Raw genomic sequence first — 16,412 nt, forward strand, 5'->3', positions numbered from 1 at the left:
CACTCTTATTGTAAAAAAATTCTTCCTTGTATCTAATGTAAGTCTGCCCTCTTTCAGTTTGAATCCATTGCCCCTTGTCTTATCACTATATACACTTGTAAAAAGTCCATCTCCAGCTTTCTTGTAGACTGAGTGTGGATATGTCACATGTATATGCACATATCTATCCATCTGTGTTCATACAGATGTAGATATGTTGCAGAACCAACAGTTTAGGAATGGTTCAGTATTACATATCAATGAAATAAATCAATGTTATAAAAAAATAAGATAGCTTCTGCCAATATCTGTTATATGAACATAAAGATTACAAGGTCCAATACTGAGATGTTAAGCAATGCTGGAGTAAAGGTTTAATTTTTGTTCTTTTTCAAGCAATATAATCTTTAATTACATTTTCTTGTATTGTTTCTAAAAAAAAATCTTCCATTTATTCCAAAACATGAATGATGGTCAAATAATAAACAACCATTCAATATTCTGGTTTATCTGCATTCTTCAAACGTATACTAGATTTTATTTACTGCACTCGGTTCTGCACCTGCTCTGAATACAGAATTATTTGTTTCCTTCTGGACTAAGGGTCCTGATTGTAGTATGTCATTGCTTGAAAATTATTTTTTTGGTTAATATTCAGATTTTCTAGATTTTGGAAGTTTAGCTTTTTTAGTTGCAGACCTTCTGCATAGGAATTTCTGTGATAATATAGGGCCAAAACACAGCAAAATGCATGACTCGTAAATATAAGGTCCAAATTGAATATTGTATGAATACTTATATATCAACAGTTTTGTGAATAGTTATACAATTGTATACCAAAAATTATATGCTGAAAAGTACAAGTTTCTAGATGACACTATTTGATTTTGTTTGCTCTTTGCAAAAAAATCAAGTGTGATTTTCCTGTAATAAAGAATAACATCTGTATCCTTCTTCTTTTGGATGGATTTTAAAAGAGAAAATGATGTCTTGGCTGATAAACTACTAGCACTAAAACAAACCTCAATTTGATGCTGCTTTTCTAACTGTGTAACCTGTATTTAGTGTTTTCTTGAGCATAACAGAAACATTTCATATCAAAATTATTAGTGCGTAGTAGAGTACTCTAGTACCTCGTGCTAGTTGGCTGTAGTGATCTCACCTACAATTAGAATATGCAACGTGCAGCTTGCCCTAAATGACTTGCATTAATACGAATCGCTTCCTCATGCGCTGGCTGTGAGCCACTGCTGTCGGAAAGGAACCGTAACTGCAGCTTCTTCACTTGCTGGAAGAGGGTTTTCTATTAGGAGTCTTTGAATTTCATGTGTTTCAGAATATACCTCTGAAGGTTTTGAAAGAGGAGCCAACAAGGACAAGCAGACTTTGCATTGATTAGTTTAATAACATTTGCATATTATTTGTATTTGAATTAATAAGATGAATGTTTGGAGAATAAGATACCCAGCAAGTTATTCAGTTCTGATTGCGTAAATATAAAAGACCGAGGATTAAGCCCTAAGTTGTTATATCTTACCGCTATTATGCAGAACACAATTGTGTTTGAAGTACCCACAATTTCAAGTGGACATTTCTTTAGGTAATTATGGGACCAGTTCGTAGTTTTGTGTTTTAAATGAGCATGGTTAGTCTGAGTTTCACTTGACATTGAAGCAAAGGACAAAGCTATAGTAGTGCTACATACATAGTGTATGTACTGCTTAATTCTTTATCCATAATAATTTTATTTTTCATTTAAAAATTCTAACTTCAAATTCTATTAAAGTCAAGCTTGGACTAGGGGAAATAGACAAAATTCTCTCCATATTGATATACCATTTTAAGTTTTAAAAGTAGAATTATTGAATACTTACTTTATAGTAGGTATTACCTATGTTAAACACTTGCCCAAGTATTTCAAATGTTTCTCTAATTCCATATGGATACAAATGGACCTGTTTGAAGAAATAAATTGTTGTTTTGTTGTCTGTCAGTTTTTCACGTTTGTGTTTTGCCAACCAGTTTTCCTTTAGGGGAACTTCTAGACAAATGACATTATTTTCAAAGTATTAGCAATTGTTAATTGTGAAGTATATTGAGATATAAGAGTTTTTATATATGAATATATACAAAGTTTATGTGCTTTACCACAGGCCTTGGCATTTTTCTTCATTCAGCCTTATTTGTATGACATTAATTTTGCCTGACATAAGATTCCTTTGAGAACTTATTGGTTAGTTTTGTCTAATGGTGTAATTGGTTTTGCTACATGATGGTCAAATGTTAGTTTATGTGTATGTTAGCATACATATAGAGTATATAATTCATAGGCTGTAATTAAATAATGCATTCTTATAATGGTGTAAACTATGCCATCCCTAATAACATCTGGAAGACTGATATTGAGGTAGATAGAGATTCTTACAGCCATTAAAAGTTATTTTTCTCTGTTACCCTGCATGGCAGCTTTTCTGTGATGGTAACAGAGAGAAACAACCCTTCAGCTGTTGCCACCGAAGCAGACAACAGCATACCTGGATCATGGAGGAATCATACAACCTGTTCTTTTCCTCAAAGGAGTCAGTAGTCCAATAGGTGCAGCTGAATTATAGTGAAGAAGGAATTTTCTTCTACATCCATCTACTGAAAATATGTATTACAGGCATCTCCATTCGGTTTTCGAGATGATTCTTCCTGAATGCTTTCCTTGAATTTCATTTCTGCTGTACAGTTTCCTGCTCATACCCATGTTCCTACAGTATTCAGAAAGTTGAGACAGCAGTCTGTTTTCATAAAACTGAACCATACTTGATGAAAATTGCTATTTCTAGTACTGATAAGTTTTCCGATTCTACTGGACCTGTGGTTGCACAACTAGATCAGTTCAATAGATTCTGTCCAACTAAGTTTCAGGCTATGTGCATGCTTTTTATGAAGAAACGTCCACTCAAATACATGTCTAGTTTAGTCTGAGCAAGGAAGCCTCCAATGATGTTGAAATATCCTACTTACTGAAATTTGTAGCTGATAGTTCAAAGATCATCCCTACGTTTACCAACTGCTGTGCGTAGCACATGCAGAAGTTATTCAGGATTTAAGCAGGACTGCCACAGTTTGCCCGGAGTATGAGTGAGCAGACTCTTGAAGAAGAAAGAATAGTTACCTATTTTAGAGCCGTAGAGGTGGGTTTTATTTCCTTTTTCTGTAAGGTACATTGTCCATACACATTCCAAAATGAGCTTTCTACCCATCTCATGATTTTCATTCCTGACACAGAGTTTATTTTTCATCAAAGAGTGAAGAATCAGCTGAAGCTGCCATCCTTGCCATTTGCAGTAGTGTCAAGGACTCTTCAGTAGATATCACTCTGTAGAGACAGTCCTAGTCATACTTGTGAGGCACAGGTGCATCATGAAAGAAATGTGAATAGGCAGTGCATCTCAAAGAGAAGATTTCCCTGTAAATTGAGTAATTATTTATTTCTTTCTATAGTTCATTGATGCCAGCGTGCCAATTAAAAAATAAAACCTTATGCTTACCCTGCTTTTTTGCATAATCATGAGATGATTTTTTAAATATAAACTTTCTAGCTAAAATTCTAATTTGGAGCTGTCAGCCAGGACTGTCAAAATCAAGCTTGTGACCCATTACTTATCTTATTAAAAGGGACAACAGCTCAGATTATTTTTTTGGAAACAAACAGTGCCACCAGTTTGTGGTGGTAAGCTTGAGTAAGATCAGTTACACTGTTCTACATTAGGAGCTGCCTAAAGAGGAACAAGTCCTTCTCTTTCAGAAATTGCATCTACATCTGTGGTGGTGGCAGATGTTGCAATCTTTTTACAACATAATTTATTAGAATGAAGTTTTCAGTTTATTTATTTTTCTCTAATGTTTTTACTGCTTTTTGTTTTTAACCTAAAACAAAAGTACAAAGTAGTATTTATTGTTTATTGTTTGAAGTTAGAATGCAGTTCTCACCAGCAAACAAGCAGGGTGTTTTCTTATTTGGGTTTGGGGGGGAGAGGAGGGGGGGTGTTTAAAGAGATTTATTCCCTGGCCAGAGATTTTGGATTTTTTTTTTTTTTTATATATTTACAGTGGAAGGACTGAGAAGAAATATACCCATGTACACGGTTTTAACTTTAACCACAATGATTTTTGTGTTCTGCTTTGTGCATCATTTTACCATCTGCATCTTGTTAAGACTGTTCTTTATGAAACCTCTAGAAATAACTAAAATCCTTTAGCACAAGCTTACCTACTGTAATATTCAGTAGTATCTGTACCGGGCAATAGCCAGCTTCCACTGAATTCAAGCACAGTTGAATCAGGGCACTCATTGACTCCAAAAAAGTGAATCAGGCCATTGCTGGTTTTTGTGATTTTAGAGATGTGAGTGTATAAACATGTGTGAGGTAATTATGGGTTTGTATATGTGTTCATACGTTATGTGGAAATATGCATGAAAGTGAATTAAATTTTACCGTATAGTTCTGTTTTGCGTTGCTAAAAAAAAAAAAAAATCCCCAAGAATTGTTGGAGAGACAAAAGATGACTTTTCCTTCTCTAATCTTTAAATCAAATAACCTATTATCTCCATGTTATTGCTCTGAGGTAATGCTGTGCTATAAAATAGGAATAGAACAATCTGGTCTGTGTCATGGGTAGATATGTTGCTGACTTTTAGATGAGACTTTTAGCGTTAAACGTATATACATTAATAATATATTTCAACTGTTTAAACCATGTTTTAAAATGTTTCTTGAATAATCTTTTTTCAGGTGTTTTAGGCATCTTGTTTGTATAGGAGAGTTCTGGAGTATAAGGATGTCAACTCTTCATCAAAAATGACAACTTTTTTTTCCGCCTTTAAAGATCAGTAGGGTACCCAAGAATGATTTCTAAGTGTTTCACTCATTATAGGAGTTCAACTTCCTTCTGCAAGATGTTGTTTTTAATGACACAGAAGTGTGTCATAAAAAATTAACATTTAGTTATAACAAGGAGATGGTTTTATTTCACTTAACATCTGTAGCAGATGTGAAATATGTAATTATTTTTGTAAAAGACTTCATAACTTTCACGATTCTTTTGTTTGGCACATCTTTCTTCTATTGGGCATTTTAGACAATTGATAAGCATTATTCAGTGGCATATGGTCTGAGTCTGACGTGCTTTGAAAAGAGTACAGAGTACTAATAATGAGGATTCTGTGAAAATGGGAAAACCAGCACAACAGATATGCTTTGAGAAAGTATGGGTTTTTAGCATCTTGAAACAATATATCACACTCAAAGGGACAGAATTGGGCTGCACAATCTGTTAGCTCATTCTTGTCCAATCTGGTCTCCTCCTTTCTTTTGGAGCCAGCATTGTCATCAACTTGCTGAATTATACTCTGACTGGAATGTATTTCAGGCACAGGGTAATGTATCTACTTAAATGGAATCCTATCTTTCTACAAAAGCTTTTTAAGTATAATAAATTTAAAATATAAAAAAGTTCTATTAGCTTAAAGTAAATGGTTCAACAGTTTACATATGTGCAGGAACAAAGAAAATGACTACTTAATAGTTTGAGAAAAATTTAGCTTGTTCAGAGATTAGAATATAAAAGGTAGAAATAAACTTTATTTTTTATAATAAATATTTTGCAATACTACTAGAGTCCCAAGTTGGTTTTCAAAGGTTTTCTATGAAATGATGGATTCCTAATCAATCTAATGTTAGGAAAGCACAGGAGGTATTTTTGTTTGTTCATCAAAAAATCTGTGAAGGATAACAAAACCTTTTCTGTGTGGGTCCAATCCTGCCTCTCTTGGAGTCCAGGGAAAATTCCTTGCATTAATTTCCTTGCATCTATGTTGTAGGGTTTTTTGTACGGCAGTACCATGTATATATCCTTCTATTATTTTTATATACTTTTTCTATTCTTAAGATATAATATATTTTCTATACCCTTTTATGAGTTAACATTACAGTTGTTTTCAGAAAAATAAATAGCTACGAAGTTACAACAATGCAGAAACGTTAGATTTGTTTTATAGTCGTGATGCTGTGTCTGTTTCTGGTTAATGAACCTATTAATTGTGCCGTTATTTCTTAATAGAAAGTGATAATATTCTTACACTACACTGACATAAGAGAGTTATATTTTTAAATAAATTGTCATGAGAATTTTAAGCCTTGGATTGTGCCTATGGGTAAAATAGTTGTGTTTATTACGTTGATTTATGTGAAAGTAAGGGGTCAGCTAAAAATGACTAGGATTCCCTGCTGCTAAAATGACAGGATAGTAGTACACGCGCCAGCTCTCCTGCTAAGGGTTCTTTAGTGTTCCTGTGGTAAATTACACTGCTTTGCAGGTATGACTAACAGCACCACAGGCCACTGCTGTAATACAAGTCAGAGGGAAAAAAAAAAATAACCAACACTGATAGTAAAAGCAAGAAGAACATCTTTGAATAAATTCCCAGCAGTGTGAATTTAGGATGTTTTATGCTGGCAACTACATGGCAAAAAGGTTTAGCTCAGGTTCTGGACTGAAAACAGCTAACACTGTAAAACTGTGTGTGCAGAAGGAGCAATCTAATCACTATAGACTAATCCAAATCAGCTAATTTGATCCCTGTACTCCTCTAGAGGAAAAGAGAGTTTAGATTCATTATTTTCCCAATACCAAATTTTGCTTATATGAATAATGATATAAATGTCCTTGGAACTGGCTTGTTCCCTTGCATTAAAGACATAACTATCATAAAGTGATGAATCTTGGTGGGGAGGAGGAAAATTAATGCAGCAATATAATATCTTTTGTCAATTTTTGAATGGAGAAATTGAGAAAAATGTAAAGGCATTAATTTGTTCATTTATTTTTCTGATAGTTACCAGTGCCATTTTCTTCTTTTTCATCTTAATTCCCTGACAAATGTATACATATAACTATTATTTCTGGAACTGTCTATCTAAGCATAAGGAGCCTGTGCAATGCTAGTACCACTTTATAAATCCATAGCGCAAAAAGTATTAATAGATTTGCAATTGTATTTAGTAAAGTATGTTGATAGTCATAAAACAGTATACAGGTTCTTATTTCATGGAGCTATTTTTTGTCTTAGAAGAAAAAAGTCTTTAAGATGGGTCATAATTCATGTTGTCTACGCTGCAGTCACATGTCTACATGTTGACTAGAGAAATCAAAGGTTTGCTGATTGTGTCTAGATAGATAAACTTTATCCTTTAACATATCCTCCTTTCATTCAGTTCTTTACTCTCTTCTACTTATCTACCCCTCTTCTCATTTCCCTTTCCTAAAGGAAGACTTATCCCCTCTTCACTTCTCAATTCATTGCTTTTTTCTTTCTGCTTCATTTCCTCTCAGTGGTTTATAGTCCCTTTCACTCTTTTCTTCTGTGAGCATCCTTTTCTTTTATACATGCCAGCTGAGTTTATTCCACAAACCTTCCACGTCTCATAATATAGGAAACTCTCCACAACATCCAGGCAATTGCATTATGAGTGAAAATAAAGCTTAGGAGCTTCCATTGACAGATCAAATTGATTGGACCAAGTCAAAACTTGAACAATTCTTTTTTTTATTGGGTTCTCTGTTACTTCCATCTGTCTGGTTCTGTTAGTTAATACTACTTCAACAAATAGACTTTTTAAAATGCTTTGTAATTTGGTCTTCCTGACAAAATTGATTGATTTACAAAATCTTTATTTGGTTGGGGTTTTTTAATCCTGAATATGGACTGTTATATTCTCTGGGTTTTTTCGTACCTTTTAAGGATTTTTTTTATAATAGTAGTGACATATGTTACTTGGGTTTAGATATGGGAATAATTTTATTAATATTAAGATCTGAGAATTTTAGAACCCAGGAAACATTTAAAGAAGATTACAATTCTGAAGATCAGAGGTGCAACACTTAGTAGAGTCCTTAGTAGAAGTGACAGTATCACTGCAGTCATGCAGGTGTCATATCTCAGTACTTTGAAATACTCGGTCCAAGATGAGAGTGAATACTCAATCCAAATTCTTCAGTTACCTAGAGTAATTTATTGTAGGTAATTCTTTATTATTTTTTCTCTAACCTTGGCTATACCTCCTAGGTTAACCATGAGCGATGCTGCCCGTAAGTATGCAATATCGTCATGCCACTGCTGGTGGCACCAGGAAACCACTAATAAGAGATGAGGTTTGAAAGTTCCTGGCTATAAATATGTTAAAATCACATAAAATAATTAATGGCTTTAGAAATAAAACAACAGAAGGAATACTGAGAGGTAAAATCACTAAACAAGACAGAAGTTATAAAGCTCTTGTTTGTTATTAGTGAGGGGCTTTTCACAGAGGTCGTCTACAGAAATAAATGAGCTTGTTGTGGAGTTTACTACTTGAAAATATAGGCAAGAAATATAGTTACAATGATAGTAGTTAAAATTACTTCAAGTAGTCATTGACATGAGATTTCAAAAAAACAGTAATAGTCATAAAAAACAGCTTTTTGTCTGGACTTCTAAAAGTTTTAAATGAAGACACTTATTGTATGATGGGGTTTCACTATAGGGTTTGAGTCTATAAATTCCAAACTCACACTAAAAAAACAATTAAAATTAATTTTCATTTCAGCATGTGAATAGAAAGCTTTTTTGATGAATAATAATTGCAGAATTATTAAACTGAAGAACTGTGTCTGTCTTTTCATAGGCATTAGAAAGAGCCAAATTTCTTTTTCATTGCCGTTATTGTGTTACTGGTTGCAGGGATTTGCTATCTTTATACTAGTGCTAACCCCTTTGATACTAGGGATTGCATTAAACAAACACAGAGCTGAATGCACAGCATTTGCCAGACCTGTCAAGATATTTTCAGCATTTTCATTTCCTTATCTGCGCTACTTAGTGTGCCAATAAAGTCATGTGCATTTTGTATTCCCCCCATCATTAATATAGTATTTTTAAAGACTAAAACCAGGCTATTCAGAGACTGAAGACTGTTTTTTCCTGTTTGTATAAACAATGTTGAGCAAATTATCCTTGCTATTAAAAAAAAAAAAAGATAATGACAACCCTAAAAGTTTAAAATTTCTGAGTAATCTATTTTAAAACATACAACTGTTCTTTCTGTTACAGATGAATGACATTATAGTGACAGTTAGAGATTCAAATCTGAAGCTGACACTTGCTTTTGGAATAGGCATGCACCACGCGGGGCTGCATGAAAGAGACAGGAAAACTGTGGAAGAATTGTTTGTGAACTGCAAAATCCAGGTACGTTTGTTCTTCGAATCCTGCCGTAATGAGTTTTATATGGAATTTTAAAAGTTGGCTTTTTGTTACGTGTACCTCATTAATCTTTCTTTCTGTTTTAGGTTCTTATTGCCACAAGCACATTAGCTTGGGGTGTAAATTTTCCAGCTCATTTAGTAATTGTTAAAGGAACAGAATACTATGATGGAAAAACAAGGCGTTACGTGGATTATCCCATTACAGGTACTCACATAAATTATGAAAGTTCTCATATGCCGAAATATATTTCAGGCATATGCAAATGATCTGAATTATTTAGTAACTGATCACGGAAAATACCTAATTTGGGTAGAGACTAGGAGTGCTGAGGAAAGGGTTTCTTTGTTTAATGCAAGTTGTAAGAGGACTCTTAAGATTTTATGTAGTAATGAAAATGTTTCTGGTCTGCAAATCTTTTTTTAATGCTAAATTCTTTTCATGTGTATCATCCAAAATAGACATTAAACAATTAAAGGGACAATATAAAGTCATATTTAGCTATCTAGCTAATTGTATAAAAGAAAGTTTTCCTGCATGCAAATAATTTTTTTGATTTTTGAAACCTTTTTAAATAGAAACAGATTTTTAACGGTAAACTTAGCCATGGTTTGAAATGCGACAGTTGAATTACGTGTGTATGAGAACATAACATTTATACATAGTCACTTGACAGTAAACAAGAAACCTTAACTAGCCTAGTACCTTCAGTGATATAAGTGATACTTCAAGTAAGTGATACTTAAAAATAAGCAGCTAAATTAAATATTTGAATTTCTGGTTTGATACAGACTTTTATTGCTTTCTGGCTCCAGGAAACTCCACTTTTCATAAACTGTTCTGTAGCATTTTCAACAAGCTTAAGAAAGTGAACCATGGAAGAACTTCTTTCAGAGTTCAGACAGGGAGAATATTTGTCTGGATGGTACTAAGCTTGTAGAATGAGGACAAGCTAAATTTATTCCAGGTTTCCTGTTCTGTTTTCCCTTTCTCTTTTTGCAAAAGCAAGTTTATTATTAAATAATACTACACTACACCAGAGATGCGTACACCTAAGGACAATCTAAATGTTATTTGTAGTGTAAATAGAGAGCTTGCATCTTTTTAACGATACACTGTCTTTTCAGCAAGAGAAGTTTGCTAATGAAAAAGGCTCAACATGAAAATAATACAGGAGTTACTTCTCCAAGTGACCCATCAGAGAGCTTAATTTAGTGGTTAGTGCTCTGCAGGAAACTTGGGATCCATTTCCAGACTAGCTCACTCGTTCAAAGATTCTGGTATGACCTGGGAGCTTAGCCATGCACGCTTGCATCTTGTGACAGGCTTCGGCTCATGTAAACTTAGTACAAGCAGTCTCTGCAGAGAAGTAGTATCTCGCTCATCCCAACTGGAAGAATAGTGACAACTGACTTTATTACTGAATGGAGAATGGGGAAGAGTGATGAGGAAAGAAATCAACTGAAGTTCTAAATTTTGCGTTGAATCTGTGGGACTGCCACAGAGCAAATAACATATTCAAAAGAAATCAGAAACTCGATAAGCATTAAAGGCTTACAGTGCTCTTTTAGAAATCTGTTGTACAAGTACTCACAAAGGCTTTAGAGAATGCTTATACTCTCACTCTTTATTGTCTTTTTGAATTCAGGTGACTTGGACATTGAGGGTTGTTCAATTCTTGAATTTTTAATAAGACTCTGAGGAGGAGGGGTGGATGGAATACCACCATCTGTGATGGAAGCATTTAGATTTTGTTGTCTGCACTGCAACAGAAAATGCAGATTCCTTATTTTATGAAGAAACATGTGGTGTGGTTTGCTTAGAGCATTTTTATTTTTAACTTTCTAGAGAATATTTATGCATCTGGAAGTTCTGCAAATAGGTAGTACAGTTTTGCAGCAGTGGAAAAATGAAAATGTAATGAGTTTCATTCTGAAATAATTCTAAAATTTCACGATGCTGTCTTTAATGCTGCCCTCGAGTATTGCCTTCGCCGTTCCGTCATGGTGTAACTTGGTTTCTCCCTGCTGAAGCTACCTTTCTGTATCAGGGATGCATTTGGCTCCAAGGAAGCAGCTGAGGGCAGAATGAATCATTCTAGAGTGTTCGGTAATTCAAAATAAGTAAAAATGCTTATTTGAGTGAAGTCAGAGGTTTTGGGGAGGGCCTTTTCTCAGTTACCAGACATTGAGTCAGCCAGTTGGATCTTATTTAACATTTCAGGAGTTTAGTCCAGTGATTAAAGCAGCCAAGCAACATAGAGTCACTAAAGAAATTATTGGGTTTGGATAATTACGTACTCGATGTTGGCAAAAATAATTTCCTGATGCTTTTTGGTAAATCCATTTCTTATATGGTATTACGAATAATTTAATTCACCACGTTAGAATAGCAAGAAGTTGTTTCATCACCCTCTTGTGCACATACCTATTCAGAAACATTTTCAAACTAGTTTCATTTTACATTGCCATGTCACTCCTCAATTAACAAAAGGAATAAACTGATAAAAAGCATTGCTGTCTATATAGCTCGTGAGTAGGCAAGTGAAAATGTGTTAATAAAAACTGTTTATCGGCATTGTTTCTCCTATCATTGTCTGTTGCCGTATCCCATTCTGCACCCTCTGGCTTTTCCTTCTCCAACTGGCCATTGGGCCAAAGCAATCGCTTTTCAGAATGCCAGGTACTGCAAGCCACATGTTGTGCGTTCAGAAAGAATACAAAAAAAAAAAAAAAAAAAATTAAAAGTTTTAAAATAAAGATGTAAAACTTACTTATGAATTGCCTTCCATTATTTCTTCGAAGTTAAATAGCAGCTGGAGGCACCAAAAAGGAATCAGAGCTCTATTGAGCGAGACACACCACATGTGCAGATGCACTTCTAGGATTACGAGAAGACACAAACAGATGATAAGCATACTTAACTTGGTGGCCAGGTGGCACGCTGAGCATGTTTTGTATAAACTAGTATTTTCAGTGTTTATAGAAATCATTAACTAGCATTTGCAAGTGATGATGTGTAGGCAGAATAGCAGAGGTAAGCTTTAACTGTACCTGCTTTTAAATTTGTATATCATGATCTGATACAGGGACAATGTATAATACTAAACCATCTCTGCTCCAGCGCTAATAACTAATATAACTTGTCCTGAAGTTTGAGTGCTAAAGGTCATAGCTGTTGGTAATTAGGATTTGCCTTTACCTTTTTTGCTCTAAAATATTGAAAACTTAGGAAATCATAAAAAGCAGAAAAGCTTATACAAGGAACTTGTATTATTGTGAAGTCAAATACTTGAAAATTGGAAATAATAGACGGTAGGCTTCATGAGCTCTCTTACTCCTCATCTTTAATTGCATATGACCAAACAAGGGATGGATGTGGAATGGAAGGAGAGTAGAGGAGATTTATATTACATGCAATCTTGGGTTCTGTTGCAGTGGGTGGTCTTCAGGTATGCAGGAAGACAGTCTCTGCCAGAAAGTTCATCGCAAATTTTTTGAGATGGAAAAAAAAAATTAGATGTGTCAAAACCAATAGGGCATACGAGGCCAAAGAAATCCAGAAATCCTATATTGCACATTATACAGACATAAATACATTTATTTCTACTTTCAGGTAAATACATTTGGTTTATACATTATTGTCTCTTTGGCAGATGTACTTCAGATGATGGGACGTGCTGGCAGACCACAGTTTGATGACCAAGGAAAAGCTGTAATTCTAGTTCACGATATTAAGAAAGACTTCTACAAAAAATTCCTTTATGAACCTTTCCCAGTGGAATCAAGGTAAAGATAAAGCAATCAGAAAAGCCGATCAAACTATAAATGGTACTACAAATGAGGGACAGAGAAAAGTGAAAACAGAATTCCTGTGTTAAGTATCTCCTAAATTTGGGGTCCTAGAGGAAAATAATTTTCCAAGAAATATTATCCATCTTTAGGCAGAAAAATCCTTTCTTCAATGAATTTTGAAGCACTGTTGAGCTCTTCAGTCCATTGCCAGATAATACTACAAATGCTTCTCTGCTTCTGAGTGTTGTCTCAGACATTTGAATGAGACCACAAACAGTTCTTCAAGGCCAGTATGTAGGACAGCAATGCATGATCCTCAGAACCCTCTCTGAGGTTCCGTGACAAGTTCTTAATAGGAAAAAAATCGGTGAGTTTCTAGCACTTTTTACGTAGAATACTTGTACCATTATAGATATCACATTCTTCAAAATCTCACAGGTTCAAAAAGAAATTTGCATGGTGTAAACTATTTCTAATACACTTCCTACTCATCTTTCGTTTCAAAATTGCCATGTTTTTGTCAGAAATGTAGAAACACCACCTCTTCGCAGCCTCTCTGAACTTAGTTGCTACAAAGTTTGCTGTCCAGCATAATGTAACTCGTGCCTTGGTTTTGATATTTATAATATACTTAGTTGTTCAATGAGAAGCAGAACTAGTTACATCAGTCTCCTATAGTTGCTTGTTTCATGGAGAAATTCTCAGACATCCAAAAAAGCATGAGCATTACTGAAAGATTTTCTCAGTGATAAGCATTCACAGTATTATTCTCCTAAGGAAATTTCATTCCTCAACATAAGCGATAAGAGCACCTCTATCTGGTCAGGAAATTTGTAGGAGCTTCAGAGTCCTATCTGCCTGTGGAATGTAGTTTGAATGGGCTGGTGTATTCGAAGGTTAATTTCTGTGGTGCACAGACAGACATATAATTTTTGCAAACAAAGAATGTGGAGACATGCGCTTCATTTCCTTAGGAAACCACACTTTTCTTTTTTTAACATATAAATTTAATTTAGCACAAAAGGCTAGAAGTTAAACTTCTTCAGAATACTAGCTAATGAGTCAAAAGAGCAGTGTGGTTAAAATGTGGATGATATATCCAGACTGTATGGCACTTGCATAAACTAAGAAATCTCTCAAATCATTGGTGAGTGTTGTTTCTAAATGAAGAAGTCGTATTTGCAATATAACAGTAGTAATCACACCTTCTTCCTCTTTGGAATACTGTATTTTCCTTTTCTAGTAGCTCATGTTGTGTGTGTATATTTACTTTATAGTGTGATGTATTCCATCTTTTACTATAAACAAAGAATATTTGATAAATTTTCAGATGAAGATTCACATATTAATAGCAATCACATTAAGTTCTATGTAGGTTGGGATCTGATTAACTTAGAGTTGTCTTGGTCTCTTTTATGATCAAGTATTTGAAGTAAGAGGCTTCATAAAATCCAAGAGAAATGGTTTGGGGGTTCTTGAAGGGTTTTTAGTTTTAGAATGCTTTCCCATCTGTTCTACCAAAGAGCATATTTATCAGCTTTGTGTAGTATTTTCAATTTGTAAAATTAATTTTTTTTTTTTAATTAAAGCTTTTTCTAAAAGTTATTGTCTATGTTTTAGTTGTAAGACTTGAGTACACAACTCGTACGACAGGCTTTGTGCTCTCACTGATCATGGGTCTGAAATATGGCCCATTAGAGGCAAAAGAGAAAGCATTCTTTGTTATGGAACAGCTATTGAATCATCTGTCCAGTTTCTGCTGGACAGTCTGGGTAGAACATCTGCAGTTCTTACCTTCAGAAGCATGCAATCAGTGGTACAGAGCAGTAAAACAGCTATTCATGCCAAATTATTCTTTACTTTTAGCAATAGGGGAAGAATAGCAGAAAAAGAAAAAGGATTTTAATCCAGGAAAAATTAGGTTGATCCTTAAGGATATTTGCCATTCCCTGATTGAACTCTAGCCAGGCATGATCTCATTAGATACCCTAATGGAGGTCTTTGTTCCATTTAATGGCACTAAACAGTATTTTACTTTGTAAGAATAATTTTAAACTGCTTTTGTTCTTCTGTGTTTCTGAATTTAGCTCTTTCTGGATTTTTTTTTTTTTTTTTTTACATTGGATGAAGATGAGGCAAAATCTGAGGGAAGGAGTTTTGATGTAATTTTAATAGCCCTCAAGTATTCATCAAGTATTAGCTAAGCTATTGCCACTGTTTCATTTCCTGTTTGTCTTTCCATATGATTCTCTATTGGATTAAACCAGCATGATCATATGGTCAACACACAGTATTCAGAAGTTACCACTGAGTAGCTCCATCTGAATACAATCCATGAGTGACTTAAACTTGTGCATTCTTGGTCCAATCAAGAAATAATTTGAGCTTCATTCCACTATCATGTAAAGAAGATGACTGGCCTTGCAATTACATTTCCCCTTCTTCCCCTCTTCTCTTTTACCGGAAGATAATTATAAAATTTTTTCAGATTAAAAGTAATAAACCTTTTTATGCACAACTCTACAAAATATATTACCTGTCTTTGTGGTTGTAAAGTCAGCTAAGTCCTCTGGTCTTCTGTTCTTCAGCTTGTTAGAAGTGCTGGCTGACCACTTGAATGCTGAAATTGCTGCTGGAACTATTACTTCTAAGCAGGATGCAATGGATTATATCACCTGGACTTATTTCTTCCGTCGACTTATAATGAACCCAACGTGAGTATAAAATACAAATGCAATTTAATCTAAAGGTAACTTGAGAGTAGAGTTGATCCAAAGGTGATCCCGCTGCTATTGGAGCCTAGGATACTTAGCAGTGTCCAATGTAGGAGCATTACTGGCCCACACATCGAATAAAACTTGTGTGCACGTTTTTTTAATGATTTTTTTATCTAAATATAAATGCATTTCTTGGCAGATAACTTTACAGTTTAGTGACAACTATAAAATAGCCCATTGAGAGGGCTACATCAGCATCCCTAAAATAAAACTCCAGATTATCACATTCCTTTAGGTATTGTATTTATAATGTGTTACTTTTTTTTTTAGCTACCACATTGATATGTTCTGCCTGGTTTTCTATAGAAAATCTATTAAGACCTGGCTTTTCCTAATAAATGAGAGAATAGCTATCAGCTGTTTCTATGTGATAAAGTTTACTTTCGTTGGGGTATCCTGGTGAAACCATGTGTGCAGTATTTTCAATGATTGTTATCATCCTGCCTATGTCCAGCTGGTATGCAGATCATTCTGAGCTGTTCCAGCAATGTAGCCTGCCTTTGCCACAATATTGTTTTGGGTAAATGGTATGTTACTTATTATGTGATCGTTCACCCACCAAAATAATGT

General features: G+C 34.5%; 1 protein-coding gene across 2 annotated transcripts in view; it reads left to right on the forward strand.

Moving 5' to 3' along the window:
* The window catches only part of ASCC3 (activating signal cointegrator 1 complex subunit 3), a 280,986-nt gene that overhangs the window by 214,704 nt on the left and 49,870 nt on the right, over positions 1 to 16,412 (forward strand). For both annotated transcript variants that reach the window (XM_086631271.1, XM_086631272.1), the window contains exons 31-34: positions 9,119 to 9,256; positions 9,358 to 9,478; positions 12,927 to 13,059; positions 15,654 to 15,779. In XM_086631271.1, coding sequence (XP_086487397.1) covers positions 9,119 to 9,256; positions 9,358 to 9,478; positions 12,927 to 13,059; positions 15,654 to 15,779 — 518 coding nt within the window. The remainder of the gene's footprint in view (positions 1 to 9,118; positions 9,257 to 9,357; positions 9,479 to 12,926; positions 13,060 to 15,653; positions 15,780 to 16,412) is intronic.

This window comes from Tauraco erythrolophus, chromosome 2 (assembly GCF_009769465.1).
Source record: "Tauraco erythrolophus isolate bTauEry1 chromosome 2, bTauEry1.pri, whole genome shotgun sequence".
Taxonomy (NCBI): domain Eukaryota; kingdom Metazoa; phylum Chordata; class Aves; order Musophagiformes; family Musophagidae; genus Tauraco; species Tauraco erythrolophus.